The 15178-nt window shown below is 37.1% G+C and overlaps 1 protein-coding gene across 10 annotated transcripts in view; it reads right to left on the bottom strand.

Annotated features, from left to right (window-relative positions):
- PTPRM (protein tyrosine phosphatase receptor type M) overlaps positions 1–15178 on the bottom strand; it is an 840314-nt gene that overhangs the window by 327780 nt on the left and 497356 nt on the right. For all 10 annotated transcript variants that reach the window (XM_058438632.1, XM_058438634.1, XM_058438633.1 and 7 more), the window contains 3 exons: positions 13025–13134; positions 3753–3954; positions 772–874 (listed from right to left, as the gene is read on the bottom strand). In XM_058438632.1, the coding sequence (XP_058294615.1) occupies positions 772–874; positions 3753–3954; positions 13025–13134 (415 nt within the window). The remainder of the gene's footprint in view (positions 1–771; positions 875–3752; positions 3955–13024; positions 13135–15178) is intronic.

Here is a 15178-nt window from a genome sequence, read left to right as displayed (position 1 = left end):
GAAACTATTCCAATAATACAAAGGGAAAATATTTAAATCCCTCCGAATCAAGTAGAAATTTCACTTATGTAGATTAATGAGTTTATGACAAGTTGATACTCCAGAGCTATTCAGGCATCCTTTGCTCTGTCTTGGAAATAATAAATTTATTTTATTCAGTCACTGTAAAAGTTACACTTTATAATTGCTTAGTTATATAAATCATCATGGAATGAGATGCGGGCCTAGATGCTGGTAATTAACTCTAATCTGTTCAGATAAAGACTTCACAATGTTCTTTCCAATAATCTGTTGTTTTTTTTAAAAAAAAAACAACAACTATACATCCCATATTCTTTTGAGAAATTAGCCAATTTACTAAAAATTAAATGACATAAAACCCAAAGTAAACACACAAATGAAAAAATCCAAACATCCATTCAAAGAACAGAGCTGAGAACAAAAATGTCATCTGCCCTTGGGTAACCAAATTGCATCAAGCAGTCACGTTTTAATTTAAAACTACCTCCTCAACAGACTAGTGCTTTGTTCCTTATCTTCAAAAGAACAACTCACTTGCATCAGAATAAAACCCTTTAAACAATACTTGATCACCTTACATCAAAGCCCTTTCATTTTCCTCAGTCATTACTTTTAATTAGAACTAATAAAGATATGGATTTACATGCTGGCTGAGATTTGCAGCTAATCCCTAGAAAACACATTGGAGGAATTAATCAACTTGATTTAGTTTTCTTCTCTCTAGAGCCGGCCCACCCCTCTGTTCCGTACCTGACAGGTGCTCCTCTGCTGTGGGCAGGTTTCAGCATGACTGTCACGGTATTGTCAGTTTGATTCAAAGGTGTCTCAAGTTCATAAGCTGGCATAGAGGGTGCTGGGGAAAAAGGCATAGAATGGGAGACTCATTATTTCTGGTTTATCTTCTCAGTTTAGTTTCCACTTTCTTCTACAAAGAGCACTAAGAACACAGTGCATTTACTTTACACTGCAGTTATCAACAACCACGAGCAAGCTTCACATATATTCCCTACACAGAATCACAGGGACAGCTGCTAAAAGCAGCCCATACTGTCCTCTGTGATCTTGAGTTGAAGTTGGGAGATGGTATGAGGGGGCTTGTAAGGTGTAATATTCTGTTTCTTGATTTGGATTCTGGCTAAATGAGCACAGCTTGTGAAAAATCACCGAGCTGTACACTTACAATTGGTACACTTTTCTGTACATATGAATTCTCAAATAAACTGTTTATGCTAAAGGCATATTTAAAAAAATCATTGGACTTTACAGTTATTCCATCTAAATCAAGGTTTTTCATGTACCAGAGACTCATTGGGGATTTAAAGAGGACAGTGGGAGTCAGAGAGATTTGTTGGAATTAATTAGTGACAATCTGTGGGCTCTTAGAAAAGCATGACAGTGGAAAATACATAGGAACTGAAGTAAGAAAGGCTTGGGTTTGACTTTTTGCTGTGTTTTGTTTTAACTAGCATAAGAGCTTTTATATATCTCAAAATGGGGGAAACTACCCTCTACGTTTATTATTGTAATTCAAAGAGAGAACAGAGAGACAGGCAAATATAATTCTACAAATGTTAGTTCTCCTCCCAATGTAAATCCTATTTCTAAGGCCAGTTTCCAGCATCTTCCTTCTCTAGACTGTTAAGTCTTATTATGATAGCAACAGAGCTCTTCAGTAATTACGGACAAGACAAATCATTACACGGAGCTGTGATGTGGGAGGGCATACCATATTTTCACAGCCCACAGGTAGAGACTCCTGATGAGAAAGCTAGAGGTCGTTTCTTGCAAATACAGTTTTTAAAATTGTCTTACATATACAAAAAGATTTGTTTATAACAGATATGGGTTACTTCTGAGTTCCATTTATTGAATCATCTCAGCATTAAAATTTATTTCAATTCTCTTAAAAATTAACTCCAATTCATAACATAGAATTAACAAGAGTGGTTCCCTCTCTTAGGTCCATGAAAATTGAAAACAGGACCTGTAAACTGTAACTGTTTTAAGACTATAAAAATCAAATACTTATTCTTGATGAGCTGTATAGGCTAATGAAAATGTCAGGTTGCTTGATTTTCAATAAAATTATTTGAACTTGGCATGCTGAAAGTGGTCAAAACCACTGATTACAATCTGCCATGATTGTAAGTTTCCTGAGGTCTCCTCAGCCATGCTGAACTGTGAGTAAATTAAACTTCTTTTCTTTATAAGTTACCCAGTCTCGGGTATGTCGGTATTAGCAGTGTGAGAACGGACTAATACAGCCATATTGATCAGAATTCTTATCTAATAAAAATAGCAAAAATGAATTATTTTATTCAAAAAATACACTCCTTATGACAATAATCTTTGTAGTGTAACTTACATGGGAAAAATTTCTTAAAACATGCTTCGAGGTATATATATTGGCACTTACTTCATCTTTAAATCCCCATGATAAATTCATGCACTAGATAATATTATCTTAATTTGTATGTAGGAGTAAATTTATTTGATCAAAATCAGAGAGGAAGTGCCTGGCAAAATCATAACTAGAACTTAGATTTCTTGATTCCAAGTCCAGTGGTCTTTCTTCTACCAACCCATTTTCTTCAATCTGTGTCAGTTTCCTAATCTCTAATTACTCTAACTTCCCAAAGACTTATTTTCTCTTTCCCAACTCTCCATACTGTTTCTATAACCTAATTCTATATACAGAATATCAAATGTATTAAATTTCAAGTCAAGTTTGTGCTCATAAAATATTACACAATAAAAAATTATCCAAGTTATAATTGCTTAAAAAGAAAATTCTAAACCCTCCCTCAAAACCTAGCCAAACACTTACAATACTCTAGTTGTGAATATTCCTTTCCTTCAACTCCAAATGATAACTTTTATTAATATAAAACAAGGAATGAGAGATAAAAGATATAAAGGTCAGGCTAAATATTATTGACCTAACCATGGATGATAACAAGAGTTAGCTCCTTTCCCTACTTCCACCCCACCTGCTCCACCCCAAACAAAATAGTTAAAGCCAAAACTTCCACACTTCCACACTCATACCCAAAGGGGAAAAAATGGGAAAAAAATACTCATGCAATTTTTTTATTGCTGTTGTATATCCCATACCAGATGGCAGCTTAATTTCCTCTAGTCTGAAGTACAAAGACATTTTCTGCACAGTTGAACATGCCTAGAAATATTTCTCAAATTACGTCTTTTGTTAGATGGCATAATTAAGTCTCTAAAAGCAAAAAGCTGGAGGCCCTCAGTGCCTGGTACCATCATGTATTTGCCTCTCTCTTCAGGACAGAAGTTTCTTATGGTAGAGGTCCCAACGAAGCTGATCCTTCGGGAAGCAGACTCCATATGACTGACTGTCTTTCTGCTGAGCTCCCGATGGTTCATGGTTCATTACAGAGATTTTTCCAACAGTACTGCTCTGGCAACTTGGGATTGACAAGGGGATGAGAGTGTCTCAACAGAACCTTCTGCCTCATGCCCAAGTCCTCCAAGATGCCCTACTAAAACCATAGCCACTTCCTAACATGTGAGGATCTTAAGCTCTCAAATGAGAAATATTTGTAGTACTTCATTTAATGCCATGAGTCTGAGCTTCAGGCATCCAGGGGTATTCCTTTGGATATAATGTTAGTGTGGGCGAGCTTGGCATACTTGACAATGGGAATGAAAAAGGACAGAAATGTTACTTCTGATAAAAGACACAACTCACGACTGTAGAGTACCTGATATTTTGGTGGTGAACTGGTTTGTTGCTGGAGGCCCAAAACCCTTAGCTGTGCTAGCTCGGATGGTAAAGGAGTATGTGGTCCCCGGATACAGTCCAAAAAACAGAAAATGGGTTTCGTTTCCCAGTTTTGAAACTCTTCCACTCTGATTGGATAAATCTATTTCTGGGTCAAAGGAACTGACTGCTTTGTAGGTGATCTGCAAAAGAATGAGAAAGTGATAAAATATCTGGAGCAGATGGACTCAGATTGCATCTTTATCCAATAAACCCTTCTGATGTATGCACTGTCAGACACTTTATGATAAGCTTCTACTCAGACTCTTGAAACCCTGAATCCAGTGAAGGGATGAAGGAACTCCGCCAAAGCTGTTGAGTTATTACTTTTATAGACAGGGGAACTTAAGCCAGTAGATTAGAATATACAGGATGAGTTCGGGGTTAAGCTAATGCTTTGAAGTTGTTTGCTTTCAAAATGTCATTTTGTAAAACTACATTACAATGGGTTTAGAACAAAATAAGAAAATATACAACTAGCTCAAACAGATAAGATACTGACAAGGATAAGGCCTCATCTTTAATCTAGTGGACATAATTTGAGTTAGGATTATTATCTATTGGGAATGAGGGCACTGAAGTGTTTTCATCAATGTGGGCAAGGATATCTGCTCCAATGACTGGAATCCTAGACAGATTCCAGTCATTCCTGATGCTACAAATAGAGTGATCATTATGGGTCATATTAATTTTTCTTTAGAGCAATGTCTTCCAATAGAACTTTCTGAAATGATGGAAATGTAGCCACTAGCCACATCTGGCTACTGGGCATTTGAAATGTGGTTAGTGAGACTGAGGAACTGATTTTGAATTTAAATTGCCATGTGTGATTAGTAGCTGCCATACGAGACAGTGCAGTTCTAGAAGTTTTCATGATATTAGCTACATAACAGATACTCAAAGCATGTTGGATGAGTCTGAAGTGTTTGAAAATAAATATAACATAGGTGCCTTTAAATCCTACCCTTTCAAATGATATTTTAAAGAATTTCACTATGAGTAGTTCATCAGCTATTCAAGAACATGCACTTTAGTCGTGATCACTAACTTCTACTGGTTGTAATGACATAATTTTAAAATGTGGCATATTCAAAAGTTTTAAATTGCAAAACTGAGCACTTTTCTTGCTTTTAAATAGGTAAACTTACTTGTAATTTATGTGCATGAACACTAACACTGTTATTATACGAAGTGATAATTGACATTCTTTCTTCTTATATTTATACCATGTCATTACAATTAAGAAGACCTCTCTGAAAGAATATTTAGATTGAATCAACTAAGCTTTAGCAAGAAAACTGTTTGCTGTATATATTAATCACTGCAGTGCATAACACTATTGGAGTCATGCAGAATATCTGTTGTTAACCCTCTAACAGACTTCCTCTACAAGTTTAAGGAAGTCAAGAAGAGACAAAGCCAATCTACCCCCCAGTGGCTGAGCGAAGGACGTCAGCGATGTATCCGCTGTGTGATTACTTGGTCCTCCATTCGGATACCTCCAGGGAATAAGGCAGTTCGGAGGACACGGAGCTAAACCTCTATGAATGCATAATTGCTTCCCAATGTTTACTCACTAATTCACCCGTACATTTAAAACATATTCATTGAGCCCCTCTCATGTGCCAAGCACTGTGTTCTGAGCTGGGGGCTTGCATGGTGCTTTAGGAATCGCACCTTCTCTCAAGGAGGTATCAGTCTGGTAGGAGAAGGGGAGAAGCGATACAACAACTATGACAGAGTATAATTAAAATGAGGACTGACACTGCCCACCGGGGCTAGCTTAGTGTTCTCATTCACTTTATTGCCTGTCTAGAAACCTTAATGAAATATAAATGCATACGAGAGAAAGCCCAAACTCCTTAGTTTTGCTCTCACCTTCTCCAAACTTACTTCTGAATCTGTGATACTACACCATTATATTCCTTTCTGTTCTGGTCAGAGGATAAAGACTAACTGCCCTACAAACACTAATGGGGCTTTTCTGACATTGCTTTTACTCGTAAACTTTCACCTGCCTGGAACATGAGACAGTTAGCTCTGTTTCCATGTTCTCTACCTATTCAGATTCAATTACTTCATTCAAACATTAATTGAACGCTGACACTCTGCAAGCACCATGGCCAGCAGGTAAATACACGCCCTGTTTCAGATAACTGAGAATCTGGACAGGGTGGGATGGAGCTGGGGAGACATACAGTAAGTAAATGAATACTTTCAAAACACCAAGTTCCATGGAAGAAACGAATAGGGTGCTAAAATAAGGAGAATTGTCAGGGGAGAGAGGTTATTACGCAGCCACTTAGAGTGGCTGGGGAAGGGCCCACTGAGATGTCAGTTAAGCTGAAGAGATTTGAACTTTCCCAAGGAGTCAGTCATGCTGAGAGTTTGGGGAAGAACAGTAGGAACTAAGGCAGTGAAGAGGGAGTGAGTGGGCACAGTATATGAACAGAAAGGAGGTCGGTGTGCTTCCTTGGGGGCTTGAGAAGCGGGTAGGACCATACTGTACAGTGCTTTGCACCCCAAGATAAAAAGTTTGGATACATACAACAGGGAGCCCTTGAACGTTTTTAAGCATGAAAATAAAATGATCTAATTTCCCTTATAAAGAGTTCACCTTGACTGCAGGTGGAAGGTTGATTTGATTGGTGGGGCAATTGAGGTAGTAGGGAGGGCACTAGGAAGTACAGCAGAGTCCAGGGCCTAGAGCTACAGCACAAGGGAGAAAACACAGGGGCTTGGAATAAGGTGGGCCTGGTACAGACAGCAAGAGATGAAAACAATTGGCATCTTTTAGAGATAAAATGGACAGAACTCAGTGAAGGACTGGATATAAAAAAAAAGAGGATGGAATAAAGGATAGGTTCCGTTTTGGGCTTGATCAGAAGACGGTCCCATGTATCAAAAAGAATGGAACATATGAGGGGAAATTTACAGACAGGTGGACATATTAAGTTGGAAATGCCCACGGCAGTCAGGTGGACACACATGTATAACATGAAGCTGTGATTTGAGAGGACTGGGCTGGAAGTGAAGACTGGGGGTGATGAACATTGAGATGATATTCAATTCTGGAATGGAGGTTGTCACTAGGGAAGGAAGTTTAGACAAAAAAAGAAGGGAGCCTGGTACCACTCCCTAATGAATGTAGGTATTTAATACAGGATAGAGGAGGAGAAGCCAACAGAAGAACCAGAAATGCAGGAAGAGAGCCAAAGGAGAGAAAGCTGTCACAGAAACCAAATGAAAAAAAAGCAGAGAGAAAGGGAGGGAGGGAAGGAGGGTGGGAGGGAGAGAAGGAGGGAGAAAAGGAGGGAGAAAAGGAGGGAGGGAGGGAGGGTTGGTTTCCAAAGATGAGACTGGGACAAAAAAAGTACCCATCCATGTCCCAATCCAGAGTTTCCATTCTGTGTATCTGTAAAGCCTTCCTAAACCTGGCCTAACAATCACTAGATCCACTGAATGCCTGTGTTGTGACTGTTCATACAATTCACTGGGCAATGAATCGTGGAGTACTGTGAAATCTCTTCTTTGATCTTAAATCATGATTTAAATATGTCAGAGGAATTGGAACATTTCATGTAATTGTATCTTTCTGAGGAGTGACTGATGTCTTATTCTTTTCCTGATCCCATTGTGATCAGTAAATATTTGGCACTCAGTATCTATTTTCCTAAAACTACTCCTGGGGAGAGCAGGTGTGTGCATGCGTTCATGTAAACCCTCAGACAAGTGGGATCTTTGCTCCACCGCAGAGACTATCAAGCAAACGCTTTACTAAGGGACTCGTTGTTCTAGCAGGGCTGATGGGCTTGGACTTGCTGAAAGCCTTGTGGCTGCAAAATAACACTGGGGTTCTTAGCTGGCTTCCAGTCCTAGCCCTTTGACAATTTGGTAAAAATTAGACACCTTCTCTTTCCTACCTCTAAAATACACATGTATACACTAATTCACGCACTCCTAAAAATTACAGATCCTCTCCCTCACCCCTAACAAACAAATATGTTGGGCATGTATATGTCCACCAAATGTCACAAAGGTGATGGGTTTCCCCATCTCAGACCCATCCACAGAGCCCTGGAGTCTGAATATCAGAATGAGAAAAGCTTCTCAGCAGCAGGGGCACTCTTAACGGTACAACCCCACTGCCTGCCACAGAGCTTATGGTAGACATTCGCCAACCTCAGCAGCTGCTCTAAAGGGCACCAAAATATACCCCCACGCTCAAACTCAAATGTCCATATGGTTTCAGCATTTACTTTTTCACTTGTTCATTCAATACATGTTTATTAAGTGCCTATTAAGTACTTCAGTACAGCAGGAAACTACAAGAAGGAAGTCTGGAAGATCCTGTACTTGTACTCTGTCTCTGGCTGAAGGTCCAGGAAACTGTAATGAAGCCGCTGTAAAAAAATGCTACTGCTGCAGTATTGGATGTACGTAATTTTATGGGATGTGCCAGGTCAAAAGCAAACTGAGATCTCAACATCATGTGTGAGGGTTAGATTTGGGTGAGATGGAGTAAACTGTTCTTCTATCGGATGATTTCTGATTTGCAGGTAGTGCCTGAAATCTTCCAAAATTATCTTCTCCTTCTCTACTTAAAGCCTCAAATTCTAAACTGAGAGATTCATGGGTAACCAAGATAGAATAACATGCAATCTTTGACTTGCATGTTATAGAAGAGGGGAATAAAATCTTCTAGAGTGTGAGTTGATGGTAGTTCCAGCCAGCATAAAACACCATCCTCTAATTGAGGTTTAGGCAATTATTCTGAGAAAACAAAGGAATGAATAATTAAATCTGATTTTATGGGAGGAAAGGACATAGGATACTTCAAGGAAAAGTAAAGAACTTGAATAAAATACTGAAAGATAGGCAGAGCTGCTATAGGAGGAGAGCGATGGGATGGCACAGGCAGAATGAATCTAAGCAAAAGCAGGGTGTGCAATGGCTCAGAGGGCTCTTGGAGAAAAGACAATTTCACATACATGGCTCATTGAGTTCCAGAAGAAAAACAGTAGGAGATGGCATTATAAATATAGATTTGGGTTGGATCAGAAGCCCTTGAGTATTGAAAACAAACTTCTTAACATGGCCCCTAAATTCTCATTCCCTCTACATAACCACCTGTCTCAGCTGATGGTGACTAACAACCCAGTTATCCAGGCTCAGGATATTAAGGTGTCTTCAACTCTAGACTCCTGAATGTCCCAATCAGCTGGCAAATCTAGACCATATTTATATACTTAATATTTAATACTTGATTAAGTGCCCAACGAAAACTGCACTTGATACTCTAGTCACACACTCAAACATTGAGTCCCCAAGTTTGGAACACATTTCATTCTTTCTATAGTTGGTTGCTGATGGGGCAGTTACTTCAATAGAAAAGGAACAGTACCTTTTCTACTTTTGTCTTTTTCCAATATCTTAGATATACTAAAGCTTTTAGAAAAATCCATGTGTTAGTCTCATGACCAGGAGTCTGGTATTTACTCACTAGAGATATGTAAAGTTAGTAGGGTACAATGAAAATACTTGGACAAATATCCCTGTACATTGGGGAGTATTACTAATAAACTTCTAGAAATAGGTTTGGCATGCTATATTTAAATTTTGATAGATTCTCCCTAATTGCCTACAAAAAAAGACTGCAAAATGTATGTTCCCATCAACAGACTATGCATGTACACATTTCTCCACATCCCTGATTAGCACTTGTAATACTCCATTTCTTAATCATTAGTAAGGTTGGGTAGGTACTTTACCATATACTTACATGCTGGGTGAATTTTTTTTTAAAGTGTCTTTGTCCATTTTATTTCCTAATAGAGTGTTTTGTTTTTTTCTTATTACTACGTAGCAGGTCTCTGTATATTATAGCCACCAGCCTGTTGACTGCTGTAAGTGCTGAAAATAATCTCTCCAAGTCTTCTCTTTGTACTGAGACCTCCTTCATGGTATCTTTCATCATTCAGAAGTTTACATTTTATATAACCATATCTGTCAATCTTTATTTTTAATGACTGCTGAGTTTTATATCAAGCTTAGAAAAATATAGAACAAAAATGTCTTCCTACCTTTTTCTTAGAAGGTTCTTCTAAACTTTTGTGTTTAGATCATGAATCTGGTGTTTATTTTTGTATGATGTGAGGTGGGAGTCTCATATGGCATTTTTTTCTTGTAATAAAATGCTGAGTTTGATAACATTTATTAAACTGCATCCATTTTATATTCATTCATGAATTTGCACTACAGTTTCTACCTTGTAAAATTTTAGAAGGACATGTATCTAGCTGTTAATAGTAGTTACATTTGAAAAGTAAAATTTGGAAGCAAGGGTATTTTATTTTGAATACTTCTGCACTTAAAAGTATTCTTTCAGAGGGCAGTATTAAATTGACAACTGGACAAAATAAGAGATTTTGATAGCTATTGAGTAAAGGTGTAATGATCAGACCTAGGTTGTAGGAAGATGACTGGCAAAATTAAATGACTGAGGTGGAGGGTAACGTATGAGAAGGACTTGAGCCAGAACGAAGACAAGGAGGTCAGAGAGGCAAGGCTAGCACTGGAAGGCTGAGAATGGAGTTAGAGGAGTGTAAAGGAGAAAGCAAGGAAGAAAACCAGAAGAATGATGTAAGGCTGTGAACTGCCATAACTCCTGGAAAAAACAATGCTGTCAGCCGTTTTTGATCATTAATGCTTTTGTGTATCTTTCATAATAAGCAAAGAGAGAACTGAGAATAACCTAAACCTACAGCATATTCATTTCCAGCACTGATATGGTCTGGATGTTTGTCCCCTTCAAATTTCATGTTGAAATGAGATTCCCAATGTTGGAGGTGTTTGGGTCACGGGGCAGAACCTTCATGAATGGCTTTGGGCCACCCCCTTGGTGATGAGTGAATTCTTGCTCCGAGTTCACAGGAGAGTGTGGCACCCCCCACTTTGCTCTCTCTTGCTCCTGCTCTGGCCATGTGACGCGCCTGCTGCCCTTCACCCTCTGCCACATTCGTAAGGTTCCTGAGTCCCTCGCCCGGAGCAGATGCAAGTGCCATGCTTGTACAGTCCGCAGAAGCATGAGCCAATTAAACCTCCTTTCTTTATAAGTTACCAAGCCTCTGGCATTTCTTTATAGCCAAGCAAGAACGGCCTAATACAAACATCAACAATATTCCATCTGTGCTTTATTCTTTCCTTCAAAAAATTATCCTGTGTGCTGCCTTCCTTAAAGAAACACCTGTGTCATTGGTTACTAAACTTTTTTCCAACCATGGCAATTTATCTCACCTTCTGGTTTTTACCAGTGTTCAAATGTGACTCCATGACAGAAAACAATGTTGCCATGGTCGCTGCTTCTTTGGGGGCAAGTGTTTGATTTCCTTAGCATGATTTTGTCTCAGAAGTCTGTGATTCTCCAGAGAGGGACTGAGTCTGGTTCAACATGTATCTTCAGCTCTGGGAGGAAGCTGTATGTGCCTGTTGTAAACTCTGGCATAGGCTGGGTGAATCGTAGCTCACAGGTGCATTTCAGCTCAAGAAGAGCTCCTCCTGAGACTCCACCTAAGACCTACCTCGAGGGAGCTGGGGACTCCCTTCCTTCCTACTTGTAGAAAACATAGGAAAGGGAGAAAGATTCGTTGGCCAGAAAGCTTGTATTTAATCACTTCGGCCTGGATCATGTATTTCCCCTTTGGTCCCTACAAAACTGAACCAATCTGTTCTACTTACACATATCTGAGTTTTAAAACCCTGATTTATGACACATTCATGCATCCCCATTGTAGTAGTATTTAGATCAGTGTTCAACTGGGTTGTCCTGGCTGCAGAATCAGAGAGACTAATGGGTTTTTCCTTTGAATTATTATTCCCATTGTTTTCATGTTAAAGTGACTTACAACACAGAGATATATCTCTTGTGGGATTAAAAAAAAGACTCTATTAAATATTTTCTGTCTGTCTAGATAGCAACATGTGGCTTTTAGGACAGGTGAACTTATGGCTTGGAAATTAAAGTTGATTTCAAAGATTGCATGTTTCCTAGTTTAAAATCCTGTTACTAGGTAAGAATCCCCAAAACTGAGACCTAAAAATGGCAATGGGGCCAAAAATAAAAACTAAAAGATTCTCATCACTGAGAAAAAATAATATGAACTTGTTTGATTTGTTTATAACACTTAGCTCTATAAAAGCTGAGCCATGCATTTTCATAATATTCAATTCTTTTATAATGAAGCAGCCAACGAACAGCATCAATAACAGTACAAAAATCAACTTTTTTCTTTTATCTTTCTTCTCTTAGCTTTGAATTAATTTTTGTGTGTGTTTCAATACCAATTTTCAAAAATTATAAGGAAACATAAATGTGAGGCTAGTTGGGTCAGGGAAGGGGTTTACTGGTGATCACTATCTGACAGCTCATCTTTACAGGCTTTTGTCAGTAGTTCTGAAAGGTATTCAAGCAGAGATTCCATATGAGAATTTGCCACGATTTTTAGAAACTTTACAACATATAATTTTGTTGAATTTGCATTCAAATAAATGCTAGCTTAAAAAAAACACCTGCTTGTTTCTATGACAATAGGCATAGTGAAATGATGCTTGCACAGATGTGATGATGAATGCCACCCTGTTATTGCCGTTACTTTTTTCCTTGAACAATTCATCAAATTCTTCCCTGCTATCTATCATTCAACCATTTGATATGCCTCAGTAGACAAAACTATGTCACAGAAGTCGAAAGGATGTTTTGGTAATACTAAGAAACCAAAAGATATTATTCTATTGTTAGCCCTGAGACAATATTTATTGACTTTGCTAACTGGATAATCAGTGTCCTTCTATAATTCAGTGGTAAAATATTTAATAGCTAAGCAAGAATAGAATTCTGTGTTTGTCTTATAATCAATGCATGTTTCAAAATACTTATTGTTTTTAATGAAGATAATTTTTAAATGTAATGCTGTCTCTTAACATATAATAACATATAATCTGGAAAGGTTCAACTCATTGTAAAGCTAAATCCTCAAATTATATATAATTCAAAAACTTATTTTTACAATTTTCTTCTATATAACAACCATTATAACTACTGAAAGCATTAAACTTCTTAAAATATATTATGTAAGTATGCATTTTTAAATACTAGATAGCCTACATTGTCATGAGTATTTCTAATTAAAAATTACTAACAAACATATATACTACCTCATATAAAGTGATTACACCATATGTTTGAGTTGGTTCTCTCCACTGAAGAAATATCTTCTCTTCAAAGGTACTTCCTTGTATGGATTCAGTGGGAACAGCACCTGGGACTAAAGGAGGGTGGGAGGAAATAAATGTTTAAGTAATAAACAATTAAAAAGTAGATTTTTCTAGACTTGGTAGCTTTTAACCTCCTATTGAGAGAAAAGATTTTAATAGTCTGCACATATACTCAATTTTTCTTTAAAAATCTGGAACCTTAAACCATTTTAGCTACACTGTCTTGATTAAAAGAATAACTTTATCATTTTTTTCTTAAAAGTATTAATCAATTAGACAGAGCTTAGTCCCATCTATTAAATAAACGTTTTTACTCTTCCAAAAGAAATGAGGAAGGATTTGAAGTGATGAGAATTCTCACATACTCCTTGTGGGAGTGTAAACTGGTAGAGCCACCTTGGAAAATTGTTAATAGTATTTAGTAAAGCTGAAGATGCACAGAACATATGACCCAATGGTCCCACATGCAGGTATATTCCCTAGTAAAATTCTTGCATATATGCACCAGGAGACATATACAAAAATGTTCACAAAGCAGTGATTTTTGTAATAATAATAAATGAGAAACAAGTCAAATGGTTTAGTAAGTTATGTTATAAAATAAAGTACTGAAAAGATTGAAAGTAAATAACAGTTATATATCACACAGATTCAAGTTATAACCATAACACTGAATGATAAAACCATGCTAAAAATATATATGAGCTACTGTACTAATATATCTATTAAAATACATACAAAGCAGAAGTTGATATAGATGAAATAACAATATAGTCTTTAAACATTATTCTATTTGTTAATACTATACATGGTGGGGGAAGTTTGATGCCATTTTTCAAAACTTAAAATACATAACATCTTCTTATAAGTTTGCAAAAAAATCTAACAAAAATGAAGATGTTATTTGCCAATTTTCTATAAAATAATATTCAATATCATTATAAAATATTATTTATCCCATCATTTTAAATGTAGTTTTTTAGTATGCTTCATGTTATATACAATTTGGTGTACTAGTATGCCTATCTTATACACAAAATAGCTATCCTGTTTATAAATATGCACATATTTTGGGCACATGATCACATTTTTTGGTGATGAAGTGAATTACCAATAAGCAGTTGGAGAGAACTCACCCGTCCTGATTTCAAAACTGACTGCAAAGCTACAGTAATCAAGACAGTGTGGTGTTGGCATAGGAGATTTCTATATATATATATAGAATCGAACTGAGAATCCCAGTACTCAAGAAGCCCTTACATTTGCAGTACATTGATTTTCAGTAAGAGTACTGGGAAAATTCAATGAGGATAGATTAATCTTTTCAACCAATGCTACTGGCACAACTGGATATCCACATGCACAAGAATGAAGTTGGATTTCTATCTCACACCATATATAACAATTAAATCTGAATAGTTTAAAGACTTAACTGTAAGAACTAAAACTATAAAACTCTTAAAGCATACATATAAATAAATCTTCATGACCTTGGATGAGGCAACAATTTCTTAGGCATGACACCAAAAGCAATGAAAGAAAATCTAGATAAAATGTACATTATCACAATGAAAACCTTTTGGGCATCAAAGGACACTATTAAGACAAGACACAGAATGGGAGAAGGCTTCTGCATATCATATATATAAGAGATTTGTATCTAGAATATCAAAGGAACTATATTAAAACCCAATAATAAGATAACAAATAGTACAATTAGAAATGGGCAAAGGACCTGAATAAACAGTTCTCCAAAAAAGACAAACAAATAGCCAATAAGCACAGGAAAAGATACTCAGTATCATTAGCTAGCAAGCACTGTAAATCAAAACCATAATGAGATATCACCTCACACCCATTAGCATTACTGTAACAAAAAGACATGATAACAAGTGCTGGCAAGAAGGAAGAGTAATCGGAAACCCGATACCCTGCTGGAGGGAAGGTAAAGTCATGCCACTACTTTGAAAACACTCTGGCAGTGCCTCAATTGGTTAAACACCAGTAGATTTACAACATAACCCAACAATTTCACTCCTAGGTATGTACTCAGGAAAAGTAAAAAAAAATGTTAATTCAAAAACTTGTTCCTGA

Source organism: Hylobates moloch, unplaced genomic scaffold (assembly GCF_009828535.3).
Source record: "Hylobates moloch isolate HMO894 unplaced genomic scaffold, HMol_V3 SCAFFOLD_5, whole genome shotgun sequence".
Taxonomy (NCBI): Eukaryota; Metazoa; Chordata; class Mammalia; order Primates; family Hylobatidae; genus Hylobates; species Hylobates moloch.
This window is presented reverse-complemented; position numbering and strand designations above follow the sequence as displayed.